General features: G+C 48.0%; 2 protein-coding genes across 2 annotated transcripts in view; both read right to left on the reverse strand.

Moving 5' to 3' along the window:
* Positions 1 to 2,354: 2,354 nt before the first annotated feature.
* LOC112966245 (leucine-rich repeat-containing protein 32-like) lies at positions 2,355 to 6,182 on the reverse strand. The gene is made up of 2 exons (XM_026066162.1): positions 6,028 to 6,182; positions 2,355 to 4,594 (listed from the first exon to the last, which is right to left on the reverse strand). The coding sequence occupies exons 1-2, from the start codon at positions 6,145 to 6,147 to the stop codon at positions 2,609 to 2,611; spliced, it is 2,106 nt and encodes a 701-aa protein (XP_025921947.1). The 5' UTR covers positions 6,148 to 6,182; the 3' UTR covers positions 2,355 to 2,608.
* Positions 6,183 to 14,692: 8,510 nt separating this feature from the next.
* EDA (ectodysplasin A) overlaps positions 14,693 to 19,458 on the reverse strand; it is a 50,080-nt gene continuing 45,314 nt past the window's right edge. The window contains exons 7-8 of the mRNA XM_026066290.1: positions 17,605 to 17,735; positions 14,693 to 15,524 (exon numbers count right to left, since the gene is read on the reverse strand). Of these exons, the coding sequence (XP_025922075.1) occupies positions 15,273 to 15,524; positions 17,605 to 17,735 (383 nt within the window). The 3' untranslated portion in view covers positions 14,693 to 15,272. The remainder of the gene's footprint in view (positions 15,525 to 17,604; positions 17,736 to 19,458) is intronic.

The raw sequence follows: 19,458 nt of genomic DNA on the forward strand, positions 1-19,458 counted from the left end.
GCCAACTCAACAGCATCGTTCAGATGAAAGCGTTGCAGGAAAAGGAGCAAGAAAGGAGCGTAGGATTGCGCAGAAGTCCCCTCCCCTCCACCGTGACACACAGCACTGTAATCACTGCCGGGTGCCCAACAGTGCCGGAGTCATTCCTCCAGCAAGTGCTTTGGCACCTCTTTGAAAAGGCACATTTTCCTGGCACAGGCCACCTCTTGCAGGGCTGGGCCAGGGCATGTTTTTGTGCACAGTAGCAAGTATTTAGCCGAGCTATTAAACCTACTTAAAAGGCAGATATTGACTCCTGGGAAAGCTGTGAAACACTCTAGTAGCACCGATACTCTCTGCTATAGAGATAATTATCTTTTCACAAACAGAACCCTGATGGATTGAGGAGGGGCAGATCAATGCAAACAGCTCAGGCCCTGTTTTCATGTCCTCAGTGATGAAAACAGAGTGGAGGGCAGGGCAGAAAACCCACCCACAATTACTTACACCACATGTAATTTCTTCCACAAAACACAGCAGATGGGAGCCACCTCCATTCTCAGTATGGAGAGGTGCCCACAGAGATCACAACATCTGGCTGGCTGCAGCAGCACGGAGCACAGTGCTGGATTTGGCACCAACAGTTTGTGTTTGATTGTTTTTGTAAATCATGTAGGATATTGGTGACAGGAGGAGGCCTAAAATACAATAATTTTATTATTAATATTACAGAATCACAGAATCACAGGATGGTTGAGGTTGGAAGGGACCTCTGGAGATCATCTAGTCCAACCCTCCCTGCTCAAGCAGGGTCACCTAGAGCACGTTGCCCAGGATGGTGTCCAGATGGCTTTTGAATATCTCCAGCGAAGGAGACTCCACAACCTCTCTGGGCAACCTGTTCCAGTGCTCTGTCACCCTCACAGTGAAGAAGTTTTTCCTCATGTTCAGACGGAGCTTCCTGTGTTTCAGTTTGTGCCCGTTGCCTCGCGTCCTGTTGCTCGGCACCACTGAAAAGAGTCTGGCTCCATCCTCTCTACACCCTCCCTTCAGATATGACTTATACACCTTGATAAGATCCCTCATCAGTCTTCTCTTCTCCAGGCTAAACAGGCCCAGCTCTCTCAGTCTTTCCTCATAAGAGAGATGCTCCAGTCCCTTAATCATCTTTGTAGCCCTCCACTGGACCCTCTCCAGTAGTTCCACGTCTCTCTTGTACTGGGGAGCCCAGAACTGGACACAGTACTCCAGATGTGGCCTCACCAGGGCTGAGGAGAGGGGGAGGATCACCTCCCTCGACCTGCTGGCAACACTCTTCCTGATGCACCCCAGGATACCATTGGCCTTCTTGGCCACAAGGGCACATTGCTGCCTCATGCTTAACTTGGTGTCCACCAGCACTCCCAGGTCCTTCTCCGCAGAGCTGCTCTCCAGCAGGTCAACCCCCAGCCTGTACTGGTGCATGGGGTTATTCCTCCCCAGGTGCAGGACCCTGCACTTGCCTGTGTTGAACTTCATGAGGTTCCTCTCTGCCCACCTCTCCAGCCTCTCCAGGTCTCTCTGAATGGCAGCACAGCCCTCTGGCGTATCAGCCACTCCTCCCAGTTTTGTATCATCAGCAAACTTGCTGAGGGTGCACTCTGTCCCTTCATCCAGGTCACTGGTGAATAAGTTGAACAAGACTGGACCCAGTACTGACCCCTGGGGGACACCGCTAGCTACAAGCCTCCAACTAGACTTTGTGCCACTGATCACAACTCTCTGAGCTCTGCCATTCAGCCAGTTCTCAATCCACCTCACTGTCTGCTCATCTAGCCTGTACTTCAGGAGCTTGCCTATGAGGATGTTATGGGAGACAGTGTCAAAAGCCTTACTGAAATCAATGTAGACAACATCCACTGCTCTCCCCTCATCTACCCAGCCAGTCATCCCATCACAGAAGGCTATCAGATTGGTTAGGCATGATTTCCCCTTGGTGAAGCCATGCTGACTACTCCTGATCACCTTCTTATCCTTCACATGCTTAGAGATGGCATCCAGGATGAGCTGCTCCATCACCTTTCCAGGGATGCAGGTGAGGCTGACTGGCCTGTAGTTCCCTGGGTCCTCCTCCTTGCCCTTTCTGAAGACTGGTGTGACATTTGCTTTCTTCCAGTCCTCAGGCACCTCTCCTGTTCTCCATGTGCTTTCAAAGATGATGGAGAGTGGCCTAGCAATGATGTCCGCCAGCTCCCTCAGCACTCATGGGCGCATCCCATCAAGGCCCATGGACTTGTGGATGTCAAGTTTGCCTAAATGATCTCTAACCCAATCCTCCTCCACCAAGGGAAAGTCCCCCTTTCTCCAGACTTTCTCCCTGGTCTCCAGGGTCTGGGGTTCCTGAGGACTGGTCTTAGCAGTAAAGACTGAAGCAAAGAAGGCATTCAGTATCTCTGCCTTCTCTGTATCCTTCGCCATCAGGGCCTCTCCCCCATTCAGTAGCGGGCCCACATTTTCCCTAATCTTCCTTTTGTTACCGATGTATTTAAAGAAGCCCTTCTTTCTTGCTGTCCTTGGCATCCCTTGCCAAATTATTAATAATAGTTAGAGTTCTGACCAATGGCTACAGTTCCTCCTCCCCAGCACCGGGCTAAACTTTTGTAATGCTGTCTGCTGGCCTTGCCTCAGCTGTCTTTTCTCTTTCTGGATGGTACGGCATGACATCCACCCTATTGCTTCTGAAACCCAAACACCCAGGCAACTTCTGTCCTTTTTTCAGAAGGCAGCAGGCCCCATAGCTGAGAAACAAGAGGCTAATCACTACCACCAGCACAGCCAGAGAGCTATTTCCTTCGGGATGTGGACAAAGCCACCGAGGACTGCTGGTTATCTTGACCGAGAAGTTCTTTGTCTTATCTTGGTAGGAGCAGAGCGTTTCATTCAGGTCCAGCACGCTCACGCTGGTCGCCTGCAGCATATCCAGCCAGGCCAGCGCACAACAGTTAAATGGGTTTCCAGCAACAGACATGTGCTTGAGGCTGTGGGACCAGCCCGCAAGAGCCAGCTTTTCAAAGGTCATCAGGTTGTTACTGCGAATGTCCAGGCTTTCCAGCGGGGAGCAGAAAAGGCCTGTAGGAAGAAGGCTCAAATTATTGCCTGATAGGTCCAAAACTTTCAGCGTGTCCAGACAGGGGAATTCTGTCTGGCCATCATGCATTTGGTTTCCTCTCAGAGAGAGTTTCTGCAAGGAAAACTCCAGCCCCTCCAGAGCTTCTTTGGGCATGAACAAATCCTTGTTCTCAGACAGATCTAATGAGATCAGAGGAGTTCGGTTGAACGTGTAAGGATACAGCCTTGTAATGTTATTCTTACACAGACTCAGATGCTTCAAGCTAGGTATGTTATAAAATGCAGTGCAGGTACCTCCTGGGGCTGGCATACGAGAGCCCCCTCCTGAAACCTCTCCTTTATTAGTTTCCTGGCTCTCACAAGGTTGGAGGCTGTTGGAACCAAGATTGATCGTTTCCAAATGAGGCAGAAAATCAAAAAACCAATGTGGCAACAAGTGAATGAAATTGCCATGGAGATCCAGTGAGCGCACAGACAGAAACGCATGCTCCTGAGACACAAGTGAGTCGTCGCTTCCTGTGTCACCTGTAAGTGACTCCTTGGTTACCTTCTGGAGACAATTCATAGCCACATTGAGATTGTGCAGAGCGCTCAGACTGTGAAAGAAAGTAAATGGAAACTGATGCAGCTGGTTATTGCTGAGATCTAAGTCAGCTACATGGGTCAGACTAGCCACAGTATTCAAGGACTTGTTAAGCCTTGCCATCTCATCATACTGCAGTACAAATTCTGCTGGATGGTGTGAACTTGGGACCAGTGACGTAATAGCATTGTTGGAGAGGTTTAAGTGTGTGAGGTAATGTGCTTTGGGGAGCTCTGGAAAATAGAGAAGTCTGTTATGACTCAAGTCTAGCACTTGAAGGAGGTAGTGCTCTTCTCCCTCCTCTGAGACAAAGAGCTCCAGGGCATTGTGGCTGAGATTTAAAACTCGCAGCTGTGTGAGAGCGAAGCCAGCAATACAGTGGAGGGAATTCAAAGCTAAGTTCAGCACCTTCAGGTCTCTCAGAGCCTCAAAAGCTCCCTCCTCTATTTCCATGATATAGTTGTTGCTGAGGTTGAGCTCACTCAGCTGTGGCGTACTCCAGAAGATACCTGCCGGCAGCCTTGTCATCTTGTTCCCAGACAGATCCAGCTTCTTCAGTGTGGTGAGATTGCTGAAGTACCAGCCTGCCATGTGACTCTCCAAATTATTTGCTGACAGATCCAGGACCTCTATACTCCTGAGCAACCTAAAGGCCTTCCCATTAGTGAGGTAATTGCGATCAAGGTGGTTTGATCCCAGGAGGAGAGAGTGAAGATGGGGTAGCTGAGCCAGGGTCATTTCAGACACAGCCTCCAGCTGGTTGAAGCATATGTCCAGGTATTCAAGCTGCCCAAACCAAGGCATGCAGCTGTCTGACAGGTTTTGGATGAAGTTGTTGGAGAGTTCAAGGTACTTAACTCCTTGGCCAAGCTCCTTTGGAAACTTGCGCAGGCCAACACCTTTGCATGACACCTTCGTGGGGCTCTACAGAGAAACAGGAAAAGCCATCAGCATGAGAGAAGGTGTACAAACCAGACTTCCAGCCAAGTGAGCTGCTGTTCAAGATGTGCATGAGAAATGTGAAACTGTAGAAATGAGTACCACTCCCAATTTCTAAGCCCAGGACAGGATGGGGCCAGTCCATCTAAAGACAGTCTTCAGGAGACAAGAAGCTTGTCCACAGGATTAAGGTGAGCTTTCCAAGACTCTGCTTCAGAGGTAAAGGAGAAACTAGCTTCTGTGGTTTCTTTTTGTGCAAGACGCAGTTCACTGGTTTGCACTGCTCTACGATACAGTGTCATCTGAGCCAGCAGCATGGCTCACATGCCTCGGCCTTGCTCCTCTGTCTGCCACTGGAACAAGGCCAGTGACAGGCAGAGAACAGCAGCTCCTGACAAATGATCCAGGCTGTGTCACTCATGGCTGGGCACAGGTACCGTTTTAGTGACCCACACTCCCCAGAGTGCAGATGGGTACAAACTCAAATGGGATCCACAAAATGTTATCCAACTGCTTGTGCCATTAAATTGCACCAATGCTTGTTCCATCTGAGAGCCTCAGCCCTCAGGGAAATGTGCGTTCTAGCAGAGCACAGAGCGGGAGGGAAACCTCTGGATGAATCTGCTCTGCTGCTTCTGATGCCACAAGGAGAAACCTCAATCTCTGACCCCACAGACTATCCTCACATGTTGCCCAGCAAGCACGATGGGCAAAAGTGCTGCAAGCACTGAAAAAGCTGCCCTTCACCTAGCAGCCTGGCTGGGGTGAGCCCAGCCTTTGAAGGGCACTAAGGAAAGACATAAGGCTCTTTGACTGGGAGAGCCCAAGGACTGTTCCAGGAGTGTCCCTTCCCATCTGGGCAGAGAAGGGCACCGTTCTGGTGGGCTGCACTTTCCTGCTCCCTCCAGACTGGTTTCCATAGGAGGGCACCCCAGGGGATCAGCTTGGTGGGGGGAGACAGAAACCAGCAGGAGATTCAGAAGTACCATTGCACGACCAGGCTCCTGCCTCACTTGCATCTGCAGCTGCTGCCTGGAGGCGCGCATGGAAACCTGCTCTCCATCCTGCTTCTGAGTGAACATCTTGAGATGATGCCCCCGTGGCAGGGACTGCTGAGAGATGACACCAGCCCAGCAGTGACACGAGAGCAGTGGGGCGCCGGGAAAGGCCAGGAGGGCAGGCTACAGTCAAGCAGGAGAACGGCTTAAAGAGAGGAGGGTGAAGAGGAGTACGAAGGTGGAAAGAAAGGGAAGGTTAAAGAGATGGAGGCTGAAATGATATTAGAGCTATGGAAGAAGAGTTTCACCCTCTCATTTTAAACCTGTGTCCTCTCTGCGCTGCACTGAGGGATGTTCACAGACCCGGTGGGGAATACTCTGGCTATTAAATCCCAAAGGATCCTTGGTAATCAGCCTTACCTGCTGGCATGGTAGAGGCTTGGGCCTCACTTCCCCACTAGACTGGGCTTTGAGAATAGATGGGAGCAGCCAGAGCAGCAAACATCCTCGTTCAGTGAGCCGGTGTTCAAAGAAAAGCATGTCGGGCTCTGGGAGCAAGCAGCCCCTTCCCACTCCTCCAGTGCTCTCTTGTAAGCTCCGCAGGAGAAGGGCTTTATATAAATAGGCTTCAGCATGGGATGGGGGAAGGAGATAATGCATGTGGGTGTTCGTAGCTACGGAAGTGGGAAAAGAAAGACATAAGCCTACAGAGGGGAAAAACAGTACGCAAAGCCACAAGGAAGGGAAAGAGAAACCACTAGATAGGGGGAGGAGGCAGTGCTGCACAGGGACTCAGGTGATCGACTGAAACTATCAAGGAAATAAAATCCCAGGAAGGAGAGCTGGTACCTGAGAAATCAAGGAGCTTTTGCAGGAGTTTCCCTGCTTGGAACTGCTCTTACTCAGGTTTCCTCTGCCCTATGCCAGGGCTTTGGGCCAAGTGTCCGTGCGCTGTATCCCAAGCCGGCTCTCGCAGGTCAGTGGTGAGGATCCCAAAAGAAGCAGGTGATGGCTCTCTGGCCAGCCTGAGCGCAGGAGCCAAACTCACAGCCCAGGGCAGCCGGGCCGCCAGGGGAACACCCTGGGACTCCCGGAGCATCTGGAGCCTGCAGGTGAGCTCAGCACCGAAAGCGGGGCAGCAGCTCTCCAAGGGAGAGCAAATTCCCCGCTCCCCGCACTGCCGCTGCCCAGCTGGAGGGGAATTCTCCCGCGACACCTGCCCTTCCTCTGGGGAACAAACGCTCCCAGGGTTTTACCGCCCAGCTCCCAGGGATGACTCACCCACGCAGCACATCCCTGCAATGCCCTTGCCTGCAGCAGAAACCTCTCTGTGGATCAGAGCGGATGAACGCATCCCCTGGCCTCCACAGGCGGCAGCACGGCACCCGTGCCCAGGCAAGAGCAAACATACCAAAGGTGGGACCACGGCCTGACCCACCTGCACGGCCCTGCCAAGCGGCACGTGGCCTGCAGCTCTGGCTCTGCCGCTGGCCCAGCGCGCAGGGAGCAGGCACTTCTGCTGCCCAGCAGCCATCGGCAGACCGGCACATCGCGCGCTCACGCAGCAGCGGTCACCAAGCAGGTGCCTCGTCCCAGACGTTCCCCCAGGTACCATTAGCTGCTCCCTGGTCCGCAGCAGGCAAACGAGCAGGTGTTGGAGCCGCCTTCCCACTCCTCCTCTGCAGGGGTTTGGTGTGCTGCAACTGCTTCTTTTATTCTCAGCGTCTCCTTCAGGCCTGGAAGATGGTTGCTGTGTCACCTACTCATCGTGGGGGCCGAAACAAGATGGGGCTTTTCCTACTGCAGCTCCAGGTTGTATCTGGGCTCCCAGTGCTGCATACTGCTGAAATGGAAATTTTTTTGCTGTCATATTCTCCAGGTCCCTGTGCCACCTAGCGGTGACATGCACCCCAGGAATGTGCGGCTGCGGCCGAGTCCGGCCAGCTCATGGGACAGTTCACAGGGCATTTTGCAAAATGGACTTTGTTTTCTTTGGCTCCATGTGGCTGATTCCCTTTCCTTCCAAAGGAGCACGTCTGGACTGCTGCACAGTTTGCTCAAGAACATATTTTGCAGTTGTTTCACATGTTTCAATGTTGCTTTATTCCTAAAAGGGTCTGGCAGAACCGCTCCCGGCGCTCACGGAAGATGAAGCAGCCTGGTTCTGCACCTAGCCCTTCTGACAGTTCACATGGCGGGGATCAACTGGTTGCTTCTGGGATGCAGTTCAGCCTCGAGAGAGACAAATGTCAACAGCTAGACACAGTGGTTTTGGCTGATACACACATTCAGGTTCCACTCTCAAGGCCAGGACATCAGTGACAATGTTTTAAATCCAACCTCTGCATACTCCATTAAAGACAGTGGATCCGATCAGCCTCACTAGGTCAGTGGGGGTCCGTTAACAGCCCGGGCCAAAGGCAGCTATTAGAGAACAAACCTTTATTGTTTTCAGAGGCAATCTGAGGATATCACATCTGTACAGATGTAAAATCATGAAGCCTCTGTCCAGGGAAACACCGACCTCTGGATGAACCTTAATGTCCAACATCCCTCCTCTATCATCAGCAACCCAATGAGGAGCAGAGAAAGCAGAAGGAGGCAAGGGAGAGGAACTATGTAATTCAGTCGCTTTGGCCCAGAAGTGCAACTGCCTGGCCCATGACCGGCGCGCTGACCAAACCCCGACCTTTGACATCCCAGGGCGTGATGGGGAACGCCGGCCCTCTCCTCCATGCACTTCTAATTGCTGGGCATGGGTCTTCATAGCAGGCATGGCAGATGAAATCAGCCGAAAGTCCCTGATCAAAATCAAGTTCAGGGACTTCTGTGGAGAATCCCTGGGCGTTTGCATCCCAAGCCCGTGAACTCCCTTTGCCAGTGCACATCTGCTTTGCTCTCTGGAAGAGCAAGAGACTTTCCAGAAGCCTCAGGGCCTGGCAGAGCGCGATCCGGGTGGGGACAGAGCAACTCAAGGCGCTCTGCAAACACCAAGAGGCATTTCGTGGACTGTGCTGAAGACGGAGCAAGCTGCACAGCATGCAGTGGGAAGTGATTTGCTCCTGCAAGAAGTGGAGTATGAAATATGGAGGCGGTGCTTTTGGAAAGGATACACACATCCTGTGAAAACACCAGCTGCGTAACGACCCCTGGGACAGGGAGAGGATAGACACCCGCCACTAGGTGTCTTGAAGATACAGATTTTTCCTGTGTTTCTTGCCACTTCTGGCTTCCAGATCTCTATTTTTTAGAAGAAAATGTTTTATAAAAACATCTCTTGAGAGCGCTCTTTTAGAGATGCTTACGTTCCCCCAGAGGTTTCCTGTGAGAGGTCTCCAAAGGAGGCGAGGAAACGAGCCGCAGTACAGAGGCTCCGTACAAAGTCAGACAAAGCAGCAGCACCTGACAACACGCAACGCCCTGATCCACACCACTGACAGAGAAGAGAAGGGAGTCCAGACTTCCTGACATTTCACTAAAACGATCTTCAGGCTGGCAGAGAGTGACTTGATGAGGGGACCTGCTTACACCTCAGATTTGTTAGTTTTCTTGTTAAAATGAGTCCGGAAATGGCTATTGCCTTCAAGCCCCTCTCGCAGCCAGGGAGAGCCCCGGGGACCAGACTACACCTTTCAGTTTCTCCAGAGCGCCATCCCTCCTAGCACAATAAAAGCTGGAGGCCCAAGAGAGGCAAATTTGGATCAGTTCTGAGGGCCTGCATCTGTCTAACAGCGCCGCCTGCTCTGACCATCTAGCTGCAAAGTCACAAGCTGTCATCAGAGCAGGTCCTCTTTAGAGATTAATTGTTTTTCAGCAACCAAACAGTTTATAACTTTTTCCTTTTCAGGAGAAGAGACTTGGATGGTTACATGAAGTCACAGCTGTACCGCAGCGTAACAGACACGTGCTCCCACCCTGGGAATTAAGGAGGCAGAAGGGTATCTGGTTATCTAGTTACATCAAACCTATGTATCTTTCCCAGTAAGTATGGTGACAGAAATGCTGTTTTCTGTAACTCTCTCCTGACTGCAAAGAGCAACACAGAATTGAAAGTCCAATACTGAACAATTCTGAGGCTGAATATTGGACTAGTGCCTCTTGAATCAGGTGAGGAGGCCACAGGAGAGATATACTAAAAACTCCTAGAAAGGTGGAGAGATGCCTTGCTTTTCAGCTGCGTCATATCACAAAAGCACAGAACAATTTGCTGTAGTTGTACAGACTTTCCACAGAAATTCCTGCAACTGTTTGTTTGGCTGGAGGAGGAAGTGCCAGACGGCTCCTCGGCCGAGGTACTGTTTATATCTCTAGGATCCATTTCCTCCAAGTGACAGTCCCCTCAGTCATCACATACCTAATACTCACTCCATGATCAACAGGCCAACAACGGCATCAATGGTGTACAACAGATTTTGCCCAAACCCAGACTTAGGCTGGAACAAAACCTGTATGTCAGCAGCATGGAAAGTGCTAGACTGAATTTTGCAGCGTTTAAGAAAGACTTCCATAATGAGGAGTGAAAAAAAATATCAACAATATCTGAGGTCTCAGCACTACTGAGATGTCCACGTGATCTGGACTAAAGATGTAAGACGACACTCTCCCTAAGCAATGCTGGCACTAGAATAAAACTTCTGCCAGAAGCAGAAAAGGAAAGCAAAGTGCCTTTTGTTTTCTCCTCCGCCTTCTGCTTCCTCAGAAACTTGGGAGGCTTCCTCTTCTCCTTGGTCACCGCCACGTGCGGTCGGCCCAGTTCAGGTACCATTCAACCAGCGACCTGGAGCTTTTCCCTAGCAGCACATCAGTTCTGGAGCTTGTGCCATCACAGATCAGAAAGCAAGACAAACCAGGGAGCCTAAGCTCCTTCATGGAGGAGAGAGTCAAGACTATTAGTAATAAGGTAAGTCTCCTCTGTTTTCGGAAACGTGTAGCGGCTCTAGGGGACGCAGATTACCTTTGGACGCTCTCAGGACGAAGAGCCTTGGAGGCAAGCACGCCTCAGCGGCCTGTGGCGCTGGAGAGAGAATGAATGGTTGGGAGAGCTGGAACCGGAGCAGCTTCCCTCCTGCAGGAGCAAGGGCCTGGCATGACGGCAGGGAAAGGACAAGCACCAAAAGCGCATTCTGCAGTTCAAGAAACACTCCTGCAGAGAGAACAGCTCTGTTTGAGAAAGCAGGGGATTTTCTGAAGAGCTAGTTCATTAATCCCCGTCCTTGTTTTGTCCATTTCATCCCAGGCCATGTCTCCCTCTCACTTTGGACAACATTTTGGGCGTGCAGAGTGCCCTGCTCCCTCCCCAGGGAGGGCAACGGCCAACATGGGGAGCGGAAGGGACAGCAGCATCCTTCCGCACAGCTCCCGGGAAGAGCGCGTTTCGCCTGCCACCTACCTGACTGAGGTTCCTTTAGTCACAGCGCTGAACATTGAAGAACACTGAGAGATCAGGAAAAAAGCTTTATTTGCAAAGAAAATATTGACAATTTACATAAACTTACATCCTAATTTATATACATTATGTATATTTTATATACAGATAGTGTCTTGAATAAAGATGTCGAAGCACAAAACAGCAGCAGTGTATCACTGTGCAGTTCAAACAGAGTAACAGGCTTGGAGTTGTTGTATTTTTTCCCACAACTCCTCTCCCATTATATTTTTGCTAGGGAGTCTGAGGAAAGGCTTTCTCCTAAACCTGGAAATGATGAATACAAACATTGCATGGGTGTGTGTGGGCCAGACTTGTAAATGGACGCAGCAGCAAAACATAACTGCACTTGAACGGGGAAGAATGTACGGTCTGTGCGCCAGAAAAGCTTATCAAGCAGAGAAATCAAAATCAAGCAACCAACCCAAAAGATGACTTCAGCCACGCCACAGGCTGAGGTTCAGCTCACAGAGGGGGAACGAAAGGGGCTTCCTTTGAACAGCCTTTGTGTTCCTGAGCTCTGAATCAACACTTTCGGAAAAGAAAGCTGCTTGTTTTGAGGTGGGGGTAAATCTCTGTACATATGCAGGATTGAATGCATGAAACAAAAGAACTACTTGCAACACGACTGGATTTCACAGGGACTTGAAAGATGCATACCTGAGAACACCTTCCAGATGTAAATTTATCCCCACACCCTTTTTAGGCTGTAAAATACAAAGCAACTTCCCTTTTCTCCAGAAGCCTGCACCAGGACTGCATGGGGCGGCGAAGGTGGAATTCAGGGTAGGTGCACAATCACCTTGAAGTCATTTAGTGGGAAGAACCAGCAAGTACAAGAAAGTTTCTGACTGCCTTCACAGTAATTCTCTGCGCTCCACTTCTTCCAAAAGAAAAGAAAAAGAGCAAAGGAAAATTACCAGGAAGAGGGGCTGCTGCTCCCAGCTGGGAGAGAAATGAACCCACTAACGCAGCTTGCTCATCTCTTTCTAAACACAGCTTGGCGTGCCCCTTTCTAAGCAGCTAACGCTGCTTATCCTGGGGAAGGAAGATCCCAAGGCCGAAGATGACCTGGCACAGTGGGCAGCAGCAAAACTACCGCTGGCATTGTGCTCACCTGTATAAGAAAGTCACTGGAGAGAAGCAAAGGGCAGTTATTTGTGGGCAGGGAGCCGTGACCTAAAAGCATCTACTGAAGATGCTTTCTAGCATCTATCCCTCAGGTGCCCTGAACGTCATAGCAGAGCTGGCTTCCCTATAAATTGTGTCTGTATAGAGAATCTTGGGAGGGAGAAGGGTTTAAAATGATATATTCTACACCGATTAGCTGCTTGCTACATTTCTGCAACTGGAATCCAGCCAAAAGTTGAGCAGCAGACCTAAGGCACATAGGTAAGAGCGGAGCTAGCAAGTACCACCGGAGAGGAAAGGCTGGCACATAAGAAGACAACAGCGACTGTTTTTATGGACCAGAGGCCTGTGTCAGCGTCTCTGATATGCAGACATTTGTCTATAAGTGAAGCACTTCTTGTCAACCAGACTAGAAACTGATATACATCAAAATTAAAAGACACCAGAGGGAAAGACTGGAGCAAGGTCCTGTTCTTGGTGGAGTTTGTTAAAATCTTCCATAAGCATCTTCCTGCTCCTGTGAGCTGCTTCCAGGCCTTTTCTGCTCCAGTTAAGGAGAACCATAGAGGCTCCAAAGATAGTGGCACAGAGAAGGATCCTACAGAAGCTGTTCTATAGCCTAAGTAACTTACACTGTAATACTTCATTAATGAGAACTTGTTGCTAGAGAGGCTAAAGGGTTTCAAGTATAAAAGACTCCCCACAGTTGCTACGGGGCCGGTGATCCATTCGCTCACACCAGTGATGAACATGGCTCTCAGATATGAAGGCCACCCGGAGTTAAGTATTCTCTAGCCTCCGACCCTGTGCTGAGGAGCTCAGCCTGTACTGAGCTCACCCTTTGGTATAATGCAAACACTGGGAAAAGCACATTCACAAACTGAACACCTCCCACTCCTCGCGAGGAGGGAGGCAGGGATCACTTCCCTCTGCTGTCCCTCACGCTGTCCCATGCACATGCCAGAGAGGGAACTTGACCGAGCTGCATGGGGTTTCTAGAGAAACAAGGGATTCTCCCTTTGCCTACTCCTGCTCACAGTCATATTCAGAAGCGAACCACAGATCCTATGAGTGGGGGACAAAGAATGCAAGCTACCTCCATCGTGCTCTCACAGGTCATTTCATTATTTATGCTTGCCCCTAAGTATTGCTGTTCAGACTATTCTAAAGCAATTCTGTTAATGATTTGGTTCATGTTCTCACTGTACACAGTTGTCCTGATTCATTCTTGTCAGAGGAACATGTCCTTCGTAATCCATTTTAAAGGAAATAAACCACAAAGACTAGTTAAGTGCCCCTAAGGCTCTTGCTAGTCCAACATGTTAAGGCTAGAAAGGAGGAGAACATGTTGAAAAAGAAATAGCAGGCAATTTTTCATGCAGTTATTTTATAAACTGCACGCCTCCTGTGAATAGCAAGGCTGAAGCCAAAGCCGGGTGCCCCCAAGAAATATTTATCTCCCAATAACTGCAATACTTGGCAAGTGAGATCCCTAGCTATGGATGGGGAACAGCAATGCAGCCAAGAAAGCTTCAGCCAGGGTGAACTCGTCCGTGCTCAGATCAGCTGCCAAGCATGGCACTGACGGGGTTCGCTCTCCTGTCCCTACAGGTGATCACTGCTGAGCCACCTCTACTGGCAGAGATGAAGGTTATGACCAAGATGTCAGTTCAGGACTTGCTCCCAATTCAGCTATTCACATTTGCTCTACCGGCTGAAATTTCACTACCTTCTTTAGTTCAAAAAATCCATTTAAAAAAAAAAAAAAAAAAAAAAATCAAACGCAAACCAAGGCATGACACAAAAGAGCAATTAGTGTTTCAGCCTCTTCCTCCGCTCAAGCCCATCTTATAGCTTTAGATCTCACCAGTTGAGGGGAGGTTATGGGAGAGAGTTGCTCTAGAAGCCAAAAGAAACAATAGCGTTGCAGCTATTCTATTAGTCACCAGAAACGGAGTTATGACTAGACTCAGCAGGGCTCAGAGAAAAGAAAAAGTGGTGACTTCATGCTGGACCAGACTTTTTAAATACAAAGCTTTGCTAGAGACTCCATCACCACTTATTAGAGCATTTTAGATAGAAGAGTGCTAAAAAAGAAGGGGGGGGGGGATAAAGACCACATCTAAAAGCAGGACAGTTGCTATTAAAACAGAAATAAAATTCCTGTTTGAATATTTTATTCTTAAAGATGACAAACTTCTTAAGAGTGTTTTCACAAGTACTTGTGTCTGCTCTACGTGGCTCTGTGAAGCCTGTAGAAATGTGTTCTGCTTTGCAAAACATTAATTAAAAAGACAAAAAACAAAACACAAATTGCTGTAACAGCAGCAGTACTTTAAGGCAGCCCCTGTTAGGGCAAGGTACACCTCTGGGGTAATGGCAGGAACTGAAAGTAGCAGAGGCTCTGGAACTGTAATTGTCATTATCTTTGGAACGTCTTAATTTATGGAATGTAGAGGCAGTTTCATATGTGCTAAGCCTGTTCTATTACATATGCATTTTCCTCTCAAACTTTCTGCTTTTGCAGCCTGCTTCCAAGCTCTAGATAGAGGCACTTCGCCTTCTTCTCTCACACTCCTGAGGATGAATGTAAACACCGCTGTCTGACCTATTCACCTCCTTTCCCACTACGTTGCCATTCCAGTTAGAACTGAGAAGGCAGAAAAACAGAAACCCCATTTCTTGCTTTCATTAGTGTGCAGAAGCAGGAGTGCCTAGACAGACTTCTGTCAAAGTTGTTCTGTCTTCTCCTGCTACTGCCTGGGACGCTCTTGCTAGTGCAACATAAAAGCAGAGACCCACATCATTCTCAACAAGCCTCATGTGAAGATCACAGAGCAGAATATCAGTGCAGTAATACTTGAAATACTGAGACAAGGCAGACTCAACAGCCTTTTTTTCCTCACAACGCTTTTTCAGCTAGCTTTTTGATCCAAGTCTCCATGCAAGTCACAGAAGACATTGTGCTTCCTGTATTCACATATAGGAATAAATAGCTCTGGATCAGTTTTCTTTATGGCCGGATTATAGAACCCCCTGAAATACTGATACGCTTATGAACAGCAGCACTGTGCAGTTCTGTGAGTATCCTTGGACATGCCAAGTTCATCTAGGATGCTGGTGCATCTCCTAGGCGTATGGCCCCAAAGAAAGTTGTGTGCTTGCTCATGTTGATGGAGATGTCAGCATGGACCATTTTCACAGCAATCTTCTGCCTGGCTTTGAGGAGGCAGACCCCAGCTGTATAGCAGGTATTGAAGTTGGTCTTGCCGGTCTCAATACTCCGAGTGCATTGCAGAAAGGGTTTTTCATCCACCACCACCTCATAGCTGGCAAAATCTGTGAAGTTTATGTAGTATACCTGATGTGAAGCAGGAAGAAGAAAGGATATTAGGGAGTGTATTTGTGCACCAGGAACAATTCCACATTCCTTTCAGTGCATATATCTGCTTCCTGAGCTAATGGTAACCTCCTTGGCCCCTCTAACCTCTATTCATTTGAAGCAGAAGGAGCCTCAAGCCAACCACACACAGCAAAACTTTGTATTCCACTTCATACTAATAGAAACATGTGAGTGTCCGTGATTCCAGGTATCTCTAAGGATGAGCTATGAATCCTCACATAAACCCTGTTTATTATAGAAAATATTACAAATCCGCTGCACAATAAAATGTTAATATGAAAACCTAGCTACAAAAACCTGTAAACAAACCTATCTACTACAAACAGCTTTTCATCCAACAAACAAACAATTTTAACTCAAGTCCTCTTTCACTTACCTTCCAAATCCTGCTTTCGGGGTCCCATAGGCCTCCTTTAGTGTTGACATCAAAAATGCCCTAAGATGTACTGGGAGCTGCCTTCTTTGTAATTGTACTTGAGGTGCTTTCAAAGGCATAAGCTACTACAGGCAAGACACTCTCCCAACCCCCACAGCTTGGCAGGCAAGTGATCTTACAATATTTGTGCTGAATTTAACACTTGGTTAGCTCTAGTGGCTAAGTCCTCATGATTCCAATACAGATTCAGTTACTTAACCATCTCCCACACACTGATTCTGAAGAACTGCAAGACGTATGAGAAAGACTGCACAAAGTCTCAGGGTTCTGCTTTTTCCTGACAGAAAAAAACTAGTCATTTTGGATGCATCTGCTAGTTCTTAGTCTATAGTCTGTGACCACAGAAGCTAAACAAGACTGATTCTCCATTTTCCTTGATGGACTACAAACGACAAAGGCTTCAGAGACACAATGTTATGGCCAGCAATTAGCACTACGCGCTTAGGGAAATAATTTACCTTCAGCCCATGTAGAGTTATTTTTCCTGTCCCCATTCAAACTAGACACACAAACAGTTCTATGGAAGAGCCTCTGAGTAACCTGGCATCCACAGCCTGTTTTTTCTGACTTGGTACAGTCCCAATGGGGCTGTTAACTGAATATAGGTAAATCATGAGCAGGAGATAATATTGTAAGCCTGGAGCAAGGTGGTAGTTGCTTAATTGCAGCTGTCACAAGGGAACCCTCTTGTCAGCTGCAGAAGTGCTAAAATCTGTCCCCGAATCTAGATGACATTTCTGTCCACAGGTGACTGCACACCCTGCGCGCTCTGGAAGGACTGGGTAGACCTTAGTAGCTCTGCAGCCACCTTATTTTCCAGGTAGCTCAGAAACTCTGTTCAGAGATTTACAGGAAACTGGGAGCACTGCATTAAATGACAGCCTATCCCCTACATTTTATTTGAATGGGGAGAGGAAACGATGTCTTAATTAGCTGTCTACTAAATCATAATAAAATAAAATGTTACTTTATTTAGTACTTTGTACATAAGCAGGTCTGTATATCTGTTGTTGGTACTGTCTACTGCAGTTGCTGAGCCATCCTGCTACACAAGGAGGTTGCTGGAGCATCGTGTCAATCTGAAGCTACAGAAAGAAGGTGGAGGCAGAATGGAATTACCTGAGCAGGAACTTGGCCAAGCCACCTGGGCTAAGAGTCCTACAGTTATAAAGAGTGACATGGGTTCCTAGTGACCACAAGTTGTCAGGGTTTTGGTTTTACATCTTTTCTAAAGCACAGAGCCTAGCTTCCTGCTGGGACTCTTGTTCAGCACTGAATTGCAATACGGTTTAGATTTGCTGGTGAGTGACTGCAGAGACAATATGGAGGAGAAAAAAGACACTGATGGCATATGGAATTTGGTTCTGTGTCTGTGCATGTGTTTCAGTGACTAATCTCTTGCAGCTGGTATCATGGTGAAACGTGCGACCTTGCGCTTCAAAACTCTAACGTCTTCCTCTGACACACATTTCCTAGAGCACGAAGTGGTTAAAAGTACATACAAGTTCTTGGCATTTGCTAGTTGTCTGGAGCCCTCTCGTGGTTCATGCAAGGCTTCCATTGGAACACAAGAATAGGAGTTAGGCCTAGGACCGTACTCACTTCTACCTGACTATAGATGAAGTATGTGCCGTCCACCAGTACCTCCAGCTCCCCACTGCGGGCATGCAGCTTAAACACCTTGGGGTTCATAGTGATGCGAGACCAGTCATTGAGGACTCCACCTGAAAGATCTCAGTATGAGAAAATGGCAGTCACTCAGTACCCGTCAGAATGAAAAGCGCAGGAGCACAGAAATACAGTTACATTGCAATGTTTCATATACAATGGCTGATAAAGACTAGAGCTGAATAGTCATGTAACTCAGTAGTAAGAAAATCCCAGAATTAAAGACTGACGATGCCTTATTTTTGACTCCTTTCTGTGACACTAGCTCTAGTCACATGATCACTTCCTGCTGTTTGAACACAACATCCATTTTGCTCAGGGCGCAGGAGAAGCAATTTGTATCTCTACCTAGCCTCAGTAAGAGTAGTTCTTCTCATCCTAGAAATTCTGCATATGGCTTTCTGTACCATGCTATCTTCAGCCCAAGCATCAGATACAGACGACCTCGTCTCTTCCTGACACTAAGCTGATCTTATTATCATACCTGGGTGTTTTACAGGCATGACAGGATGGTCCTGTCAGAGTAAGCGGTATCATCCCCTGCTCCACAGCACAGAAACTAAGGCACATGGAAATCAATGTCAAAACTCTACGGGATTTGCTAAGCTTTCTTAAGTCATCTGAGGTGCTCAGGTCTAATTTTCAGACTATTTTTTTATGTTCAGCCACAAATCACAAATGACTTACTGCAGCTATGATTATAACAGCACTTTTGCAAATCAGTCCCCAGGTGCCTTCTGAAGATGGTATCATTCGTGGCCCTTGTAAGAGCTTCGTTATTGGCAACTTCCCTCTACCATGGAAGAAACTCTGCAGCAGAGAGAGGACCAGAATCCAATTCTCCAAGAAAGATCCTCAACTGATATAGATCAACTCCTCTTCCTCTAACTTCCATACTTTTCACTTCTCCCTTCACACTTCTCTACCCACCTTCTACGCTAAACGAAACAGAAGTTAAGCAGATGGTGTGCTGAAGACTACATCATCAGATACTTTCTTGAGGACCACAGCAAGGCTAGGATGAGAAAGGTTACTCTTGTCCTAATGGGAATGGGACTGCATGTGGCAAATCTGTCTGCCCCCTTCTCACTGCTGCTGAGCAGGAAGATGTTCTCAACAGTAATGCTATGATACAGCCCTGACCCCCATTTTAAGCCCTAGGATCATGCCTATAAGAAGGCTAGTCCTTGCAGCAAAAGAGACAGTGGTATTACAAAAAAAATTGTGTGCAACCATGGAATAAAACACACTCTCAGGACTCATATGCGCATGGAGGTCAATTTAGGGTTACACAATCAATTTTAATTTTGGTATTCCTTGATTTCTACATTTTTGACTTTGTAACTAGTGTTATTTTAACAAACGCTTTGTCATTACATTTCCTTGGTTAAAAAATAACCAAAATAGCAACAAAGTATGAAACTGCATCATATCACACCACATTAATCCATACTGGAGTCCTCAATGAGGTTAGGGATTTGTAGATCCAACACCCAGATCCCTTTCATTGGAGCCAATGGAATAACCGATGATATTAATAGACTTTTATTCTCTATATAGGCCAAAGAGCAGAGGAGACGCACTTTGATACGAGCAGATGACAAGAGGCATTCTGTAGGTGTCTTGTTTTATCAAATGCAACTCTTTCTCCTGGTCTTCAGCTGCTTCTTTGCTACCTGCCCCCCTTTGCAAACCAGCCAGGCTCATTGTCAGCTGGACAACATTAATTTTTTAGAGCTCAAGAAAGTCAGGCTCACTGCAGCAGATTGTTCCCAAGCAGCAGAGAAG

Source organism: Apteryx rowi, unplaced genomic scaffold (assembly GCF_003343035.1).
Source record: "Apteryx rowi isolate R43461 unplaced genomic scaffold, aptRow1 scaffold_24, whole genome shotgun sequence".
Lineage (NCBI taxonomy): Eukaryota > Metazoa > Chordata > Aves > Apterygiformes > Apterygidae > Apteryx > Apteryx rowi.

Coding starts and splice junctions, on each gene's coding strand:
- LOC112966245 (XM_026066162.1), bottom strand. CDS start 6,147: ATGCTTTTCTTTGAACACCGGCTCACTGAACGAGGATGTTTGCTGCTC. Junction 4,595..6,027: donor AGCCTCTACCATGCCAGCAG/GTAAGGCTGATT, acceptor GTTTCTCTGTAG/AGCCCCACGAAGGTGTCATG.